The 18,121-nt window shown below is 41.7% G+C and overlaps 1 protein-coding gene across 4 annotated transcripts in view; it reads right to left on the reverse strand.

Annotated features, from left to right (window-relative positions):
- Nucleotides 1-5: 5 nt before the first annotated feature.
- Nucleotides 6-18,121, reverse strand: part of map4k5 (mitogen-activated protein kinase kinase kinase kinase 5) — a 28,147-nt gene continuing 10,031 nt past the window's right edge. The window contains exons 5-35 of one of the 4 annotated variants that reach the window (XM_068580319.1): nt 17,766-17,830; nt 17,608-17,663; nt 17,481-17,528; nt 16,659-16,701; nt 16,477-16,549; nt 15,844-15,975; nt 15,584-15,646; nt 15,392-15,473; nt 14,627-14,743; nt 13,634-13,712; nt 12,854-12,925; nt 11,762-11,820; nt 11,524-11,591; nt 10,333-10,377; nt 9,977-10,019; nt 9,674-9,887; nt 9,563-9,586; nt 9,360-9,445; nt 8,939-8,980; nt 8,632-8,716; nt 8,470-8,549; nt 8,106-8,166; nt 7,267-7,381; nt 6,978-7,036; nt 6,595-6,698; nt 6,178-6,355; nt 5,779-5,847; nt 5,563-5,655; nt 5,196-5,266; nt 3,209-3,264; nt 6-1,020 (exon numbers count right to left, since the gene is read on the reverse strand). In XM_068580319.1, coding sequence (XP_068436420.1) covers nt 933-1,020; nt 3,209-3,264; nt 5,196-5,266; nt 5,563-5,655; nt 5,779-5,847; nt 6,178-6,355; nt 6,595-6,698; nt 6,978-7,036; nt 7,267-7,381; nt 8,106-8,166; nt 8,470-8,549; nt 8,632-8,716; nt 8,939-8,980; nt 9,360-9,445; nt 9,563-9,586; nt 9,674-9,887; nt 9,977-10,019; nt 10,333-10,377; nt 11,524-11,591; nt 11,762-11,820; nt 12,854-12,925; nt 13,634-13,712; nt 14,627-14,743; nt 15,392-15,473; nt 15,584-15,646; nt 15,844-15,975; nt 16,477-16,549; nt 16,659-16,701; nt 17,481-17,528; nt 17,608-17,663; nt 17,766-17,830 — 2,470 coding nt within the window. In that variant the 3' untranslated portion in view covers nt 6-932. The remainder of the gene's footprint in view (nt 1,021-3,208; nt 3,265-5,195; nt 5,267-5,562; nt 5,656-5,778; nt 5,848-6,177; nt 6,356-6,594; nt 6,699-6,977; nt 7,037-7,266; nt 7,382-8,105; nt 8,167-8,469; nt 8,550-8,631; nt 8,717-8,938; nt 8,981-9,359; nt 9,446-9,562; nt 9,587-9,673; nt 9,888-9,976; nt 10,020-10,332; nt 10,378-11,523; nt 11,592-11,761; nt 11,821-12,853; nt 12,926-13,633; nt 13,713-14,626; nt 14,744-15,391; nt 15,474-15,583; nt 15,647-15,843; nt 15,976-16,476; nt 16,550-16,658; nt 16,702-17,480; nt 17,529-17,607; nt 17,664-17,765; nt 17,831-18,121) is intronic. The other 3 variants (XM_068580321.1, XM_068580320.1, XM_068580323.1) reach the window with 3 other exon arrangements.

The following is an 18,121-nucleotide window of genomic DNA, read 5'->3' on the forward strand; positions in this document are numbered from 1 at the left end:
CCGTGTTATCTTGTTAACAGCTTTTTTTATTACAAAAAAAACAGCATACATTAAACATTTTGCGAAGGGAATGCAAAGATGTTAGCAAAAACCTAGCATTGTCCCTCATTTTGTCATTTTATTTTAAATAAAAAAATGTACAAAAGTGCTTACATGGTGCAAATAATGAGAAGTAAAAGGTCTATAAAAGAGGAAAGTAAAGAAAAAAAATGTACATTATATCCAACTTCTAAAAATGCAGCAGAGCGGGAGAGATGCGACTATATTACATAGCGGTAAAAAATAACCCAAAGCTCCTCAATAATGGTTCACTAGGTAGTTAAACCTCACGCAGCAGGACTGCACGGTCTGTTAATACGGCCCGTAAATCAAACATACCCTATCACTTAGCATGAGGTTAATAAATATTGCTGAAATAACCCACAATGCACTTGGGTTTCTGTTTAAACGGTGCTATTAGTTTGACTACAGGGCTTGAACATTCTCCTCTCAAGCCTGCTAACGGTTGCCACTGGCATTGATTATGAGTGACATGTTACAGACAATAACACAATAAATCTCCCACTGTGTCGCTAATACAATCACAAATTCTTGTGAATTTAAAAAATGGCACTTTTTGTCAATAATACCGCTAGATAACTTGTTTGTAACTCAGTCCATAATGTCCACTACAGCTGTCATTGGCGCTCCACTTGCTGCTCATACTGGTGTCCTTGTTGCTTGTGATGAGCGTGTTGCTGGTGTAAGGCTACTCATGAATCCAGACTGAAGAGGCTCCTCTTTTTTTACTGACCTGTCGATTCCCGTGATCAGTAACAAACGCTCCCAATAACAGTTTTAAACCAGACGCTTCTCTTGACACTGAACGTCTGGAGCTTTCTCCCAAACAAAACGGAGGCATCTCATCCACTTTCCTCTGGAGGGAGAGAGGCTCAGTAACTGTTCTCATGACCTGCTAAGATGTAGAGGTTGCTGAGGGCCGTGGGGTTGTCTGTGGGTCGGCTCTGCAAAACCACCACCCTACAAAAAAAACGACACAAAAAAAAAAAACACACCAGTTAGTACATCACACAGAAATACTAAAAGTTGGCGGCCGTGGTCACTGGTGGAACGTAAAACTGAGGCTGTAACTTAAGTTTATTGTCAACAAGGAAGCTGATGGGTTTCTATCATTTACTATAAATCACATGTCCATTTAGGAATACTTCAACATGTTGGGAAACAAACTAATTTGCATTCTTGCTGGGAGTTAGATGAGAAGGTTATGGTATTAATCGGCACTAGAGTGAGCAGCCGGTTAACTTAAGCATAAAGACTGGAAACAGGTAGAAAAGGCGAGAATTGTTCTGTTCAAAGGTTACTTTTTTTTAATATAAAAACCCTACCAGGACTTTAAAACCACAACGTTTTACATCCTGCTGTTTCAACAGATCAAAAAGAAATATAACGACGTATCACATTTAATCATTTGGTATCAATCATCAGTCATTTTACAACCTGCAAGACAGAATGAGCATATTCCCTCAAGTGTTAAATTATTCCTTTACTACTGGCTGTGGCGTTTGCATGCCCTTGTTTTTAGATGTGTTTTGGTCTATCTGCCAATGTAACTTTTGTCTGTAAATGAATGGAAAACAACGGCTACCTGCAAAGTAGAAAACCGTTTATCGGAGATTTATCCTTTTAAGATTTGACCGATTGCCAAATAAGAAAAATGTCTCTCCAGAAATGACCGATGTTGACAAAATACTGAGGTTAAGAGGCAGACTTTCACGAATGAAATGTAAAAGCTTACTTTTATTAAATAGGGAAAGAGATGCTGCTAATTTACAACCAATGGCGAAACTCTAAGCGTCATGTTAATGGTATGGATCTGCTCAAGAGGGCAGCTCACGGTAAACCGTCCTCGTCTAACGTCACAGTCGGATCAGGACGTCAGCGGCTGCATCTTCAGATGCCGCTTGGTCGTGACAGCCGAGCAGGGAAGCTACAGTCCTTACTGTCCGTTCCATCAGATGAAATTACAGAGGCATGGAGAGACACTCAAACCAGGCTGGCAGTGCCCGGGCGGCGGTGAATAAAACATGGCGGGCTGGGCAAAGAGAGGCCTCGCTCCGGTGCCACAGGCATGGCGGCTTCATCGGGAGTCGTCACTGAGCACGCTCTGAGACCCTCTGTGTGTGTGCGTGTGTGTGTGTGTGTGTGTGTGTGTGTGTGTGTGTATGTGTTAGCTAAATCTCATCCTACAGAGTCCGCAGCTCAAACCAACAATCAAGACATCCGTCGAGAGCTCGAACGGTTAGTCGATTAACGATGAAAATGTATCTGCACCTATTTTAACAGTACTTCCATAATTTTAGTCACTTTCCAAGCAAACTTGAGTTGGTCCTGGTTTCTCCAATGTGAGGATGAACTGCTTTTGTCTGTTTTATGCCCTTCATCTATTACTTAAGAGAGTAGCCCACCTGATTAATCAATAACGAGAGTGATCCTTTCGCTTTGCTTCATCTCATGTGATGGCTAACTGATTAACTTTTGGGGTTTTGGACTATTGGTCAGACCAGACTAATTTGAGGACATCTACTGGGACCTCATGGCATACAATAATTATGTATGCAATGTTATTTTGTTAAAAAAAATATTACATTTGTGTATTATTTAATATATATGTATATATACAAACAATGTATTGACACATCTAAACCATTAACAGGCTTAACATTAATGAATGGAAGAAAAAAAGAGAGATGGAGGGCTCGAGGATGATGTCAGGGGTGCATTCAGGAACAGATGTGTTTAGAGTCACCTGAAAGCTATATTTTAAGAACAAATGAAGAGAATTCATGAGTAAAAATAGAGGCAGGGAGTGAGAGATGCACCAGAAGCAGCAGGCGATGAGCTGTGGGCTCACAACACAGCAGGTGTGCGGGTTGTTTGGTGGTTTCCTGGTAATAAGACCTGAAGGAGGACAGTAATAACACGGGTGCCTGATATCATGGGGCTGATAAATTATACCAACAGCATTACAGTATTGAAAAGATGGGGTATGTGAGGAAGGTAGAGCGGGACACTCGCTGTAACCCTGTTTGTCGATGAGGTGACGCGTCGCAGAGGCCCCTTTGAGATTTTTGTGACGCTCATCCAGTCGACGCGTTTGATCGCTCGCCTGCACCGATGCAGATCAAGATGGAAATATCTCTGTACCAACCTGTCAGAGCCGAGGAGGCGGAAGACTCTGCTTGGATCACAAATCTCCTGGGTCACCTGGGGGAATGAAAAGAAAAACACAACTGACAACTGGCTTTCTGTGTTTCTGGGGCATTACAAACACATGAATCAACAAGTAGTGTTGTAGTATGAGAGCATACTTCTAAATCTTTAGCGTGGGTGACTCCTGTCTTGGAATTAAATTGGGTAAATTGCAAGAGAGCAAACCAAATCTTATCACCTTCAAGAAAAACATCCAACACAGTTTGAGCATTCACACAACCAGTAAATTGTCCTCTTTAAACTTTACATCAATCCAAAATCAGGCATGAGTGACCAATCACAGATTAAAATTCAGCCTAATCTGTACAGTGTCTGCCCAGCTTCAGAGCGATAAAATAAACAATTGCAAATAAGTTACTTTATTTCTGTGTACATATGTTTAAGGCCCAGTATGTGTTTTCAACTATAGAAATAAGGCATGTATAATTTTAGTTGATTTTACCTTAATAATAAAAAGCTAATAAAATGCTGTTAAATAAACATTATTGACGTGAACCTCTCGTAGCACTATTATTATTATTATCATCTAGCATCTAGCTGTTGTTCAGTGTCAGTCTGTATTTTGAGAGACCCGTCAATCAATTTCAGAGCCAGAAAGTTGCCGGACAGTGTTTTGAATTTCGGTGGTAAGGTGACCGTTTACATTGGGATCACTTGTTGTGTCTTCAGCAACAAAATGTCAATATGTTTTTGAACAGACTGCAAGTAACTGAGTGCCGTCTCTAGGGACTCTGTGTGTGTTTGTGTGCGCGCGCGCGTGTGTGTGTGTGTGTGTGTGTGTGTACAATCCTGGAGCTGACTCGTCTGAGCCACAAGATGCAGCCCGACACTTTGAGGCGTACAGAACAAAAGGCCCCTTCAAAACAAACTCTCGCGGGTTGACATGTCATGAAAAGTTGCCGACAGATGGGAGATAGTCCGCGTGTGACACCTGCTAGGTGTAATTTCTTGGCCTCGGGAGAGATATGATCCGTTTGAGTCTAAACGAGAACAAGGTCTCGGGTGTTCAGAGAAGCGCCCCGTCGAAGCGCGTACGGATCAGCAGGCCTGCCACTTGAATGCCTTCGCTTTTGAGAGGAATCATAACGAGACAAAGGCTGAATTATTTAGTGCTGCTCCCCTGTCGCGTGACGGGTTTCGTTTATGATTGAGCATGAATTTTGCATGGCAGCTGACATTTCAAAAAAATCCTTGCTGTGGGAGAACTGTTAAGCTGGGCTGGTTACACCCGAGCGCCACTGGACCACGTGTGACACGGCGAGCTTTCAAAAAAAGTCTGGCCCCCGATCGCCATATCACTTTTCAAAAAAACTGAATGCTTCACCTCCCCGTGATCTCTTGAACTTTTATGCTGCTGCCGTGCGCCACTCGCGATCAGGTGAACGCGGAACCCCTCCGTGAAAGGAGGACAAATTCATTACCTCGGCCCGACACAAAGACACTGTGTCTGGCTTCACCTGAGGTCTAATCTCACGGGAGATCCCCTACAGCATGTCGCAACGCATATAAACGGCCAGCACTCAGAGCCAGAGGTGTTCTCGTGTGTAGAACAAACAAGCTTGTATTCAGAGAAGTGACAACAGCTTCTCTTCTTTTGTCACTGGCAACCCATTAAGATACTGACATTCAATTAAAATAGTTTGTCACGCAGTCTTTCAAACGTGTGGAAAGAAAACATCCAAATTATACATTTAAATGTATATTTTACTATTGTGATTTCTCCTAAATCCACCAAAAGTTATAACTGGATATTTAATAGTTTACCCATATAACCTGGTGTTCCTCTCCTGAAGAGGTGAGGATAATATACTCGACGACACAAAATGTTACAGTATCAAAACGCGACGTTTTTGTAAATTTGTATTTCCATATAGTAAGAAACCAGCAGTCGTAGTCGTATGGCCAGACTTTTTATCTATTTTTACCTCATTAGACTTGAAGCTCTTTCCTTGCATGCCATGTTTCCAGAAGGCCAGGACGCTGTCCTGAAGGCACACTGTCAGAAAGGAAAGGTAAAGAGGCCATGAGTCAAGGAAGCCACTGAAACACTGCCAGCTTCATGAAGAGGAACAATGCAATTCATTATGAGTTGACAAAAAGCCACACTGGAAATGTAACCTGCAACTTTGCTGGATATGAAACTACCGTTTTCTGTCATGCTGGGTGTTTAAAAAAACATATAGTTCTTTTCAAGGTCAGGATGTTTTGTTGTTAGGTATTACACTGAATAACTCGTAGCTCTATTTCTTAAGACAGACCGCATAATCTAAGACTTTCTATCTAAAAGCTTACCAACTGATCCGATACAGAAATCAAAGCTGAGCTCAGATGCCAGCTTCTTGTTGGACTTCAGTCTGCCCTGGAGATTAACAATCTTCAAATTTTCTGGGGAGAGAAACAATAAAAGACTGTCAAAATAATGTGGCAGAACATAGATACATACATCCAGACTGTACATAAGCCGCTTGAACAGATTCCGGTCCAAGCTGATGAAGAGATTGTACTTACGGTCTAAACACACCAATACTGTGTCTCTCTCCAGCTGGGTGACGTGGATTGCATCCACCTGCTGATGAGCTGTGGAAGGGAAAGGTACAACATTACCAATAATACTGTTCTAGATCATGCCCATAGCATGTTCTATACATATTCACTCTCCTTAGGAGTTATTTGCTTTGTTTTTGAGCAGAAGAAACATACTACTAGACTAGACAGTAAAGAAAAAGCCAAGCCATCATATGTTATGTGTCTGAATGCTCAAACTGCACAAAAGCAATTCACTAATAATAAAGCCCCGGAGACGTGAGGCTGCCATTGCATTCCGAGGAGGCTACTGCCAATAGACAACTCGTCTTTGTATTGACTTAATGATGTTCGTCTCCACAACCGAGTACACACTTGACCTACTTGTTCCAATCTCTGTGAACCAGGAGGAGCAGGAGTTAAGGTTGATGGTCTCAAAGCGGACCACCTGGCCCGGCTCGCTGCCATGGCTGATGGCCACACACACCAGAGGATACTCCTGCTCCGGGACCACCAGCATCTCAAACACTTTCAGTGGGCTTGGAAGAGGGAAGTCAAAGTGCTGGAGGAGAAAGAAAGCACCAACAATGAAGTTCTGATGTGTAAAGCTAGTGGTAATTTAGTGTTTTTGCCACACACAAAACAAACATTTCTAGCTAGATTATAACATGTAACGACAGATGGCCTCCTCAGAGAAAATGAATAAATATACATAGCATAACTTTGCAGTATAGTCAGGTAGTCTTACAAGGGAAATTTGTGGAGAGTCATTTAAGTTGAAGATAAGAAAATAAAATGTACCTTGATAAGCATAAACCTCTGCATGGGCTCATACCACTGCAACAAGACAATCCCAGACTGCAGCGCTCCACACAAGTACTTGTGGCCTGTATATGGATTTCTCACTGTGAAATAGAAAACACTGTCACAAAGTGTAGCTTGATTGTGCTACGTAGGTTTACTTTTATCAGAGTGTGTGTCTCAGAAAAGTTAATTTATTCAAACCCCACTCACATTGACACACAATATATATAAAGTCATGAGGGCTTACAGAAGACAAACATTGCAGCAAAGTTAAGTGGGACACGCCCAAACTTGAGATGTTACTCATGCCTTGACACAGCACAATATGATGGAAGGGTGAGTAAATAAAACAGAGGGGTTGGGAGGCAAAGGCCACTCACCAATGCAGCACTTGTGACAGCTCTTTGTGTCGGGGATCTTAGTTGTCAAGGCAAACCTCCTGAGGAGAGAAAACAGTCAAGTTGTTGTGACTTTAAAGGAGCTGATGACGTCTAGAAACAGGGAAGTCGGCCAGTGGTTCTCCTTTTTTCCCCCCACCAGCACCGCGGTAGTTTGTCAAGGAGGTAGACGGTGAAGAACAAAAAGACGGCTCAGCATGAGCATGGCAACATGTTGCAAGAAAAAAACAACAACATACAAGACCATAAAACTGACACATGTTGGTCTCACCTGGGTAAGATTTTGTCTGGAAAGCGATGAGTCTGGAACTGAGCAGCCAGGCCCGGCTTCTTCAGCTGCTCAAACAGCCCGATGAGGTTGTGAGAGTACAGCTGGAAGGTTTTCCCTGCAGCAGAAAACAGTATGCATGAGTCAAAGCTGTCAGTAGTGGAGCAGCAAATCAAAACCAGGAGTTCAAATATATTTATTTTCAATATGACAAACAAGAACTGGGTACACATTTCTATACGTCGTTTCAAACACCCGTTCTGATTTTCCTGTACACATTCTGGATCCATAAAGCAGGTTTCACATGTAGAAAGGTTAGATGTGAGCAGGGGTAAAAACAGAAGTGGGACGATGATGTGAAGCATGATTACCTTCTGATGAAGCCAGTTAGTAGAATATCAAATCAAGCCAGGCGAGCGAAGGAGGATGGACAGTGTCCAAGGGAAGAGGAGAAGAAAACAGAGGTTACAAACAGCTGACGGTAAAACCCAAACTTTCCTATTCGATCCTCTCCAGTTAAGATAAAAAGACAACTGATCACACATCCGTTTTAATATAAGAAACAAACTATACTTGCTAGTGCAGCTATTATACATTGTAACCTACAGAGACCAGTACGTCTGAGGGATAAAGCCAGATGTGTCACTCATGAATCAGTGGACCACAAGAACAAAGTTTACAGAGGCTGATGACATGACAAACATAAGAAACAGTGAATTTAAGGCTGCAGATATGGAGTGACTGGCTTGCCCTCAGAGGCAGCTAGTTAACACAAGACAAAGAGGCAGCATGTTATGACAGTGGTCAGTAAAGCAGGAGGCTGTGAGAAGCCCACCACTTACCGGATAAAGACATCAGGTTGTTGTTGATAACGTACAGCCATGTGCACTTCCTCGGGAACAGCTACATAAAGAATAAAAAAAGAACATCAATTGACTGTTCACTCTCCTCCTCTAGACAGAAAGCGTCCAATCACAGCTCAGCCTCTGTATGTAGTTACAGTTACTTTGTAGTGTGAGCGGATCTCTGTTTCGAAAGAGATAACTAGATGAATTTTTGGGGTTACAGATGTTTTTAAAAAAAGTCCTATGAACAACTAGCACTTACACCTATAGAACAATATATACCTCCCCTACAAAGTAAATAACTCTTTTAACTGATCCAGGTTATATTAATTGGTTTTAAATTCATTTTATCTCCTGTTACCTGCTCCATTGTGGCTTCATGCAGCTCATTAAGGTTCAGCGTATAGATGCCATCCTCCGTCCCAAAGATTAGGTATTGATCTAGAAGAAAAATATCCTTTTTAAAAATTAGGCCGAAATAACAAGATGTTTGTGTAACACGCTTGTTAAAAGGGAGCTGTACCTTTGGTGTCTGGATGAATCCATGACGTGGCACAGTTGATTTTCAGTGGACAGCCATCAAATACTTTAGAGAAACAGGCTCCCATCTGAAATGAAAGAGCAACATGGCTCAGAACAGGCAGCCTCTGGCTCAGTGAAGCGCCGAAATGTCAGCCAGCGTTTAATGAGCTGAAGCTGAGCTGAAGCAAAAGCTCTGTGGACACAAAATATCTACAAAGTGTACAAGCAGCAGAGACAAGAGTTTAATGACAATGCCCATGAAACGAGGCCAGTAGGGGGAGAGTGAAGGCTGCAGAGGATCCACTCACCAGTACTTTAGGAGTGGGAGGAAGTCCGTTGATGGCTGGTTTCTAACGAGGAGCAGAGGAAACAAAGTAAAAAAACATAATATTGGAGATGCAGAACACAGCAACAATTATTTTAAATGTAGCGGCTTCACTTCAGCCTCAACAATGAGCCAATGTGTTTTTTTTGTGTGTTCTGTCAAAGTAAACTAAAGTTTGACATGAGTGGATGCCACAATTCCCTCTTTAGCGCAGTGTTTGGATCTGACAAAAGGAAAAACATCATATTTGTGGTTTTAGTGCGAGAGCAGCCAGCCGTTGGAGACACTCAAAATATAAAATATAGGCTCTGAAACCAAAGATGAAATTCCACTGTGAAGTGTGTCTGATCACGATTGAAATACATGTTGCAACGTAGTATATTATGGAGTATCTCCAGACTCACAGGGAAATCTTTTTTCTCCTTTCGGTGCTGTCGGTTGGGTGGCATCTTGGGACTGCCGCCATTCACACTGTCATCCGAATCATTATCTGTCAAGAGTGAGCAGACAGATTACAATTACATTTGCTATATAGCTATTAATCATACTGTCAAACACCCAGAATCTAAAACCAAAGATCAGACGCATTCACATCAGGCTCCCTTACCTTTACATTCAGATTTACTGAGAGCTTGTAAAGATAAAATAAGCTTTCATTTAGACACCAATGAAAGACATAGGAACAGGTTGACATGTGTAAATATCTCTGAAGACTCACCAGGATCAGAGGCGTGAGACAAAAGACCGGGGCTGCTGACGCTGACGGAGAGAAAATCTGGAGGCGAGTGCTCCACTTTGTTGCCTAGGTGCTCAGGTGTGCTCTGGATGCGAACCACCTGGCCCGGCCCGTTCTCAGAGTTCGGGAACCTCCGGACCGTCAGAGACCTCTCGTCGTTAAGGCCGAGCTCCTCCGACGAGCTGTTTAATCGCGGCTGAGCGGTAAAAAGAGTAAAACAGTTCGATGGAAATGCAAAGCACCACATTCATACAGCAAAACATAAAATAGGATTTTGGGGCTCACCTTCGGAGGCAGAGGAGGAGGAAACCCTGGCTTGAGAGTTGACCTGAAATGGAGATATGTTTTTCATCAATTATTATTTAGGTCACTATAAACATGTGCATATAATTATACTGTATATAGTATATGATAATAATGTATTACAACTATGGGAAATACAATATGTTATACCTCCAAATGTGATGGGATATGATACAAGTCATGTGATTACTGTTGAAAGGCCTCATGAATGTTCGTGACTGCTCATAACTATTATTATACAGGGCTATATATTTAAAATGTCTAAAATATATTATAGACATGGACACATAGAACGTGTTAGCAATGTTTTTGTGTCAATCTTGATGTAATGAACTCACAGCTCCACTTCTTCAAAGGCATCTTCAAGATGGGCAATGTGTCCCCTGCAGGTAAACAAAGACAGCGATCAGTGTGGGAAATAAGACTCAGGAGCTCGTGAGTGGTGTTAATGGTGCAAATATTTACGTAATACCCCCCCTTAGAGAAAAAGAGAGCATGACTCTAATGAAGTGGAGGGGGGTGTATTCGTTCAACCCTAGAGAGCTTTAATTCTAACGAAAAACAAAAGGTCTTTCATCACTTAATGTTCATTATGGTCGTTAGTTTTAAAAAAAATAAGAATTTCAGACATCTCTTTATTATCCAGAGAACTGGAGACAAATCCAAGTGATGCAATTTTTACAAAGTTGTTTGGCTAGTAGAAGTTTTAAAACAGCTTTAGTGTACAGCACTGTCTATGCAGGGTAAAGTCTGAGCAACGCTACAGTATTTCACGCTCTCCTTGTGCGTCACACTGTTCTACAAGACCGGTTGTGTCACACTCTTTTATGCAGCGCACAGTTTTGATCTGCAGCTATCATCACACCACGCATGGTGAATGAAGTTGGGGTGGGGGTGTCACTGCAAAAAAAGTGGCAGAGGGCAGGCGAGGAGTGGAGTGGATGATGGAGGTTGGCTACTACAGCACAGACAGTGTTAGTGTTACCGTTGGAACAATTCGTCCTCAACGCTTTTGAGAAGGCTCCTTCGTGGGACAAGACGAGGGAGACAGAGAGCCCCGACAGCCAAAAGAGGACAGAGAGAAGTGGAAGGAGAAAAACAGTCAAAGCACATTGAACAAGTGAGGAGGAGCCAACAGGCCGAAGCAACAGATCAAAGTGCAGACAAGGGGCAGTGAGTTCATGCACAGACAGGTTAGCTCTGGTGAATAAGCAGGTTAATGTGAGAGACAGTGAGAAGCATCCATAACTTATATTACTGTGCATAATCTATATGCTTCAGTCAGTCTTTTCATCAGAATTCTTGCTTTCTTGAACTATATGTTGTTACTCAACGCTGCCACTAATATTGTGTAACCCTGCATTTTATTTTCAATGTTAACAGACTCCAAAGACCAAAAACTTGAATAATGTATTAGTTTCCTTTCTCTGAATGAATTTGGGAATGCATCCATCTCATAAGTAAGCCAGGTCAAGAGAGAGGAGGGGTAAACAGGAGCAGTTCCCGTGACAACAGTTTCCATGGATTACCTGGTTGTTATTCCTCCCTCTGCAAAGGGACTCCAGGGGGAAGGGAAGTCATTATCTTTACTCACATCCTGTGGAAAGATGTGCACACAAATAGAATTTAAAATAAACTTATTTTTTTCATTTGTAGATATTGTTTTTTTTGACATCACGTACAAATTAATCGTTTACAAATAGACACAGAAAGTAGCACTTCAGTACTGATTGATGAAACATTGTTGAAACAGAATATGATTATCACCATTTCAGAATGAGCCTCAGTTTCCTTCCGGAGAGGTGGCTCAAACTGGAGCTTGTCAACTGTAAATGACAAAAGATGTGTTCAGTTTTGTGGGTTTTGTTCTTCTTCTTACACACACCTTTGGCACTAGAGGGCATCAGAGGCCAACACTTCAAGACACACAAAGCCTTGAGAGTAGTACTCATGTGCATTAGTAGCAGGAGCCTTAGAAAACACTCTTAACAGAAAATCACGTGCAAGAAAGAATGAACCAATAGCACATCTTCCATTGCAATGTATCTGCCAAAACAGCACAGAGGTCCTCCACTCTTTTATTAGGCTACTATGTGAATATTTGGTCTGGAGCCTCAAGACTCGTCGGCCACCAGAGACAAACACAGATTACACTTGACCAGATCTGTCTACTTTGGGGACGTATTGGTGGGAAAGCACAAAATGCAAACAAATCAGGGAAGAGATTCCTCTTAGTTTAGGTTTGAGGTCACATTCTGTCAAACAGTTGATCCCACAGAGGAGACTGGTTTAGTGTGCAGTATAAACAGGAGTGATCCTGCTGTAGGTATGAAGGCGAAATAAATCAAACCAAGCTGCCAATAAATACTCCCGCATAATCGGCTTCTCATTAACAAAGAAACTTTGTATTCAAGAATTCAGACCACAGATATTTCTTTCATCGTGTGTGTTTTTCTGTTTGAGGTATGCTGATAATGTGGAGGTGCTGCAGCATTTAGAACATATAACAGCGGGGAGGTGAGTCACTTACAGCAACGATACATTTAAGAAAGTGAGGAATCAGGTGAGACGTATGACTCAAACTTTACTTCGTTGTTAAGATCTGATTAGTCATCCACAATGTAATATTATTTCAGTCCGTCTCACAGGAACCAAGATATCACAATGTCCAAACTCTATTTCAGCTAAATAAACTGTAAGTAGCCACCACATGCAGATCAACTCACCTTATTAGTGCCACTTAAATCTCAAACACAATGGTCTGTTATGTGCTACAACATTATCCTAATTCTCAGGAAGTCTTGGGAGTGAGCTAGGGAATTGAGCAAACACACACTGTCTCACTACTCTGTCACTGACCTGGGTCCACCCTGTGTCCCTCAGTGAAGCTAGGACTTGAGCATGGCCCTCCTTGGTCTTTCCCATTGTTTGCTTCATGTAGGAGGGAAAGTCAGATGTAATTGTGAGAAATATAGATACAACTAAACAGGAATGGCATCTGGTACAATCACAGTACGAACAAGCACAAGACACAAAAGGATCACAGCGAGTATCGCCCAGATAAATATGACACGCAACCAACAAGGACACTTAGGTCACCACTGGACTGTTACTACGTCAACCCAAAATGATGAAATGAGAAACAGTCACACTTCCCACAGGAGACTTTATCTACAACTACTGACGACAACACAGACACACAACAACTTCTCTGAAGGGTTGTGAAAAAATACATTTATTGGCTGCGGATAGAGAGATGGATCCTCTGCCAAATCCAGTATCGACACATGTTGACCGAGAACCCAATTCCTCAAGAAACGTTCATGACCCCTTCAGACAAGCTATTAGACATTATTCATCGAAATAAAGATGAGGGAAAGATAACTTAATGGATTCAACTACATTCACTTTCTCTGCCGTGAATCCCCCGGCTATTTTTATGCACACTACCACATGCTGTGGTCTGGAAAAGTGCCAGTCAGTTCTGCAGGATTAATGGAACGACCCTCTGACAAGCCGACGGGCCTCTACCAACCTACACAGACAGGCTGACAGACGTACTGACCAATGACAGGACAGATGCATAGCAGGGGGTTGGCCTTTATCTTTGTGATGCGTTTGTGCTTTTAGTTTACTTACAGTCCATCTCTGAGCGCGTCCTCTCAGCTCTGGCTTGTTTGTTGGTGGAGCGGATTGTGTGTCTGACTGCAGAGAGTGGCTGGGGCAAAGAGCGACAGAGACAAAGATTAAAAGATAAGAAAAAAGGTTTTGACAGTGGGAGCAGCGCTTGATAAGACAAGTGCAGAGAGAAGGGTAAAGCGCCTTCAAATTATATAACACCAACGCTGCATAGCCTGGAGTCATTTAAAACAATTAAGACATCTCTACTAAAAGAATCTGAAGAAACAAAATCCTGAAACTTGCATGCCAAGCTTCTAGAGAACTGAGAGATACTTTTTGTACTGTGTCTATGCATCGTCACATTATTATGCATCCCAGAGACTGGGTGTTTGCAACAAGCTCCATTGCTTGCAGTCAATAGCCTTCAGGCTGTTTTCATTCATGGGGGCCAAGACAGTGCTACTGCTGTCAGGGGGAGAAAAGCACAATGGTCTTTCAAAAAGGCACTCGTACCACCTCTTTGGCTGCCACGTAGATGTGATGTTGATTCCAGTTGGAATAATAATGTCGGCGGAGAGAATCAAGAAGAGGGGGGAAGGGAGTGCAAGAGGAACATGAAAACGGACTTCAGCCAAGATCACCTTTTTTACCAAGTTGCTGAAAAAACATGGTGTGCAAATATTTACATTCCCCGCTGATACTCTTTCAGTGTTTGCATGAAAGTCTGTTTTACAACCAGATCTAGTTAAATTGGACAAGGAATGCTCGTTTTTTTTCCAATCATGTTGCTGTTTTTTTTATATATTACATGCAACAATAGTCAAGAACTGGGGCACTTTCTTTTTTCGATATTTCTGAGTATATACTGTTGAAAAAGTTGTCAATGTGTCTTTCTTTGATCACTTCTTTGTTGGCTGTGTAGACTTTACATTTCTTTCTTACTTTGTCAAAGCAATTGCAAATTTCTCCCAGTATTGGTGCTATTTTAGATGCGACGGAATCTGATATTACCTCAAGGTCATCATCGTCCACCTCACTGTAATGCTGGTGGTTGTCTGGGTTGTTCATCTTATCAAGGAGATCAACAGCGAGCCTCCTTGTCAAACCCGTCTGGGCTACATACACATGCTGCAAGAAAAAAAGACAAGATTGCAAATTATTATGAACTGATGCATCATTTAAAAAAAAGTTTACTTGTAGTCTGACTTTCTTAATTTCACACAAGTTCCATGTAACAAGTAACATCCGAGGCTTTCACGGTTCTCAAGTAATTAAACCCCCTGGATTGAACATCAGATTTCTGGACCATTGCATGCAGTCAATTACTGATGCACAGACATGCAGTGAATTACTGATGATATCTTTTCAGAAGCAGCAGAACTGTGGGCATCTTAAAACGATAGTTTGTCTTGGAATATGCACACAGGCTGGAGCGCCAGCCTTCTACCTTTGGACTGAGGCTTTGTTGACAATATTTAAGAATGTAATTGCTAATAACTTAAGCTCTTCGGGCCATGATCTTGCTCTGACCCACAAAGCTAAAAAATTTAGCCAAGCCACACAGAAGCTCATTGGGACAACTAAAGTTCTCCACTTCTTTGTTGGGCAATGCAATATTCTACTCTCAACTTAACTGTAAACATAGACAGGACTTTTGGCTACCATGCTAAATTTCTATTGTGAATTTCCAATGCATTCTTTGTTGAAAACATTTCAATCTCCTCCTGTATAATCTCCACCATACGGTATGCCTACGCGACCAATAAGAAACATTACCGATAGAAGTTTTTCTGCAGTGGGCCTCTTCTTTGGGTTCTTTGTCAGAGACACTTTGACAAAGTTATGGAAGGCGGTGGACCTGTGGATGAAGATGATTTTGTTTCAATGCAATGGTTGTCACCAAGACTAAAGCGAAAGGTATTATGAAGCAATTTTAGAGCAGCACACTGAATACTCTGGGACCATCACCATTTGTTTTTGTCTTTTAGCTTTGGAGGCTGGAAGCTGCTCTTCGACATCAAAAACAAGGCCCTATGGGAAAAAAAACACTTAAAGTGGGAAATATACATCAGTAAGCCTAAATCTTATTTTCATAACAGCCTTAACAGTATGACCATTTAATGAAAAATACATGATGAAACATGGCGGTAACACAAAAGGAGAAAAGAAGCTTCAGAATCATCTGAAGAAGTTCGGACTGATCTTTTTTTGAGTAAAGTAAGCCATGCCTCATCGGGTGAAGGTCAAACATTGGAGGCTGCAGCTCGGCCAGCTCTATGGACGTGATGCCAACGGCCCAGATATCGCACAGCTGGTTGTAGCCACCGTTCTTCTCCACTGCTGCTACTTCTGGAGCCATCCTACGCAAATTAAGAACAATAATTCAGTGATGACGCTCTTAAAATAAGAACAACAAGTTGGTTCGGGAGGCCTCTTTGAAGTGAAAAACAACGCTGGTACTAATATTGAGATACCCTGGTGATCTGTGTAGGAAAACTACTTTTTCCCCCTTTGACAGGGTCTTTAGATTTCAGGGTCAGTGACTGAACAACGGCCCTGAAGCTAGTGATGATTCATTGTCTTACTCAAACACTTCAGCTGCCATGAGAATCTTTACTGGTATCTTTTAGGGGAGGCGTCTATCTAACCACTTCTACATTTTGTCACCATAAACTAGATGTTGTTAGATAAAATACAAACATACTGTACACAGAGTATAAAAGTATCTGTTTCTAAGTATTTAAACAATGATTCTCAGAATATAAAAAAAAACCTGAGGCAAAATAACCCCTCACAGTTTTTCAACCTATTCAACAAAGTCAAAGGAGCACTGGCTCATTAAATGATGGTGACACACTCACCAATAAGGTGTTCCAATGAAGGACTTCCTTTTGGCAATGGTGGCTGTTATTTTGGCTGCAACTCCAAAGTCAGCTGTAACAAGGAATGACATGATTTTTTAGATTATGTAATATCCGCATACGACTGAAAGCTACAGAGGTGTTAAATTATTAGAGATCTAAGACGGTAAAGCGTGACTTACCTAACTTCACATCTCCGTTGACTGAAAGAAGTATGTTGGCACCCTGTTCAAGGAATACCATAAACATTTTTTTTTTAACTTTGAGAAAATACATTCAAGAGACCATAATAATATTTTAGCATCTCATAAGACAGAGGCTGAAAAATACTGAGCTGAGCTGCTGTGTGCCAATCATGTGTAACACATTCTCAGTAACATCTGGTCTAGTTGAAACATTAACTGCTGGTCTGTTACTGATCAGACTGCCAGTAAAGGTGCACCAGAATCACAGCTTTTCGACAGTCCTCCTAACAGTGTTTCTGTTGGCGGTGACTGACAGTCTCTCTGCTGGCATCCTGCAGTGAGAGCAGAGGAAACAGGAAGTGCTCGCAGCGTAGCGCAGAGTAAAGATAATAGGTCCAACCCTGACCTTCTGTGATACACATGAAACTGAGGCTCCAGTCTGTGTGTATGCAACAGGCGTGATGAACTTCAGCTTAACCACAAAACCGCTCCAAGTGACACCACTGGTCACATGCTTTCAAGTAAGCAAATCCCCGGCTACATTTTTTCCTGTGACTTCAGGTCACACCTCTGCCGCGCTGCTGCATCAGAGAGAAGTCTGACCTTTGGACTGCATGAGGACCAACAGATGCATTTGCAGTTCAACTGCTGTTTCTTTTTGTCAATCTCACACCTCTCCTTTTCTTTTTTCCCCTCCTGACTTTTTTTTTTATTGTTGTTCTGTCAGAGTTGGCATTAGGCAAAGCGTCTGCATGTGGGCATGACCAGGATAATTCTAAGGTTAAAAGAAAACTAAACTAAATAGAAAAGAGATGATACCTTAATGTCACGGTGCATCTTGTTCTTGGTGTGCAGATATCCCAAACCCTGTGAAGGTGAATGTATTCAGTAATGAGTTCAACTAAAATTGAAAAAAAAAGAAAAGAAAAAAAAGAAGTATAATTACCTGTAAAGTCTCTCTGGAGACATATGCTATTTGAAGCTCCGAGAGAGGTCCCGTCACTGTTGAAAGACAATTTCATTGAATTTTTGCAGGGTGCATGTAGAGTATTTAAACCATTTTATGACTGCATCTGACTTGTTTTGAATGAAAGAAAAGCTCACCATGATAAATGTCCTGCAGAGATCCTCCGCCACAAAATTCCATACATATCCAGAGTTTCTCTCGACTAATGAAATCAGAAAAAAATGCTGTTAGTTACAGAATAAAGTGTGTCTCGTTAAGTATCCAAATATTTTGACAAGTGGTTGAACATAATTAAGCAGCACAAACATTCAAAAGGTGTTTTGTTGAACAAGTTAAGCTGAACTAATCAGCAAGGTGAAAAACAAACAATGGTTTGTGCTTCGGTCAGTGAACTGGATATCTAAGAGAGGGGCAAAAAATGATGTCATGCCTTCATCAAAAAGCTAAAAATATCACGAGTGTGACTGATTAAAACGTGGACATGGTACATTTC

This window comes from Clinocottus analis, unplaced genomic scaffold, assembly GCF_023055335.1.
Source record: "Clinocottus analis isolate CAN_PGR_092001 unplaced genomic scaffold, fCliAna1.0.p SCAF_17, whole genome shotgun sequence".
Lineage (NCBI taxonomy): Eukaryota > Metazoa > Chordata > Actinopteri > Perciformes > Cottidae > Clinocottus > Clinocottus analis.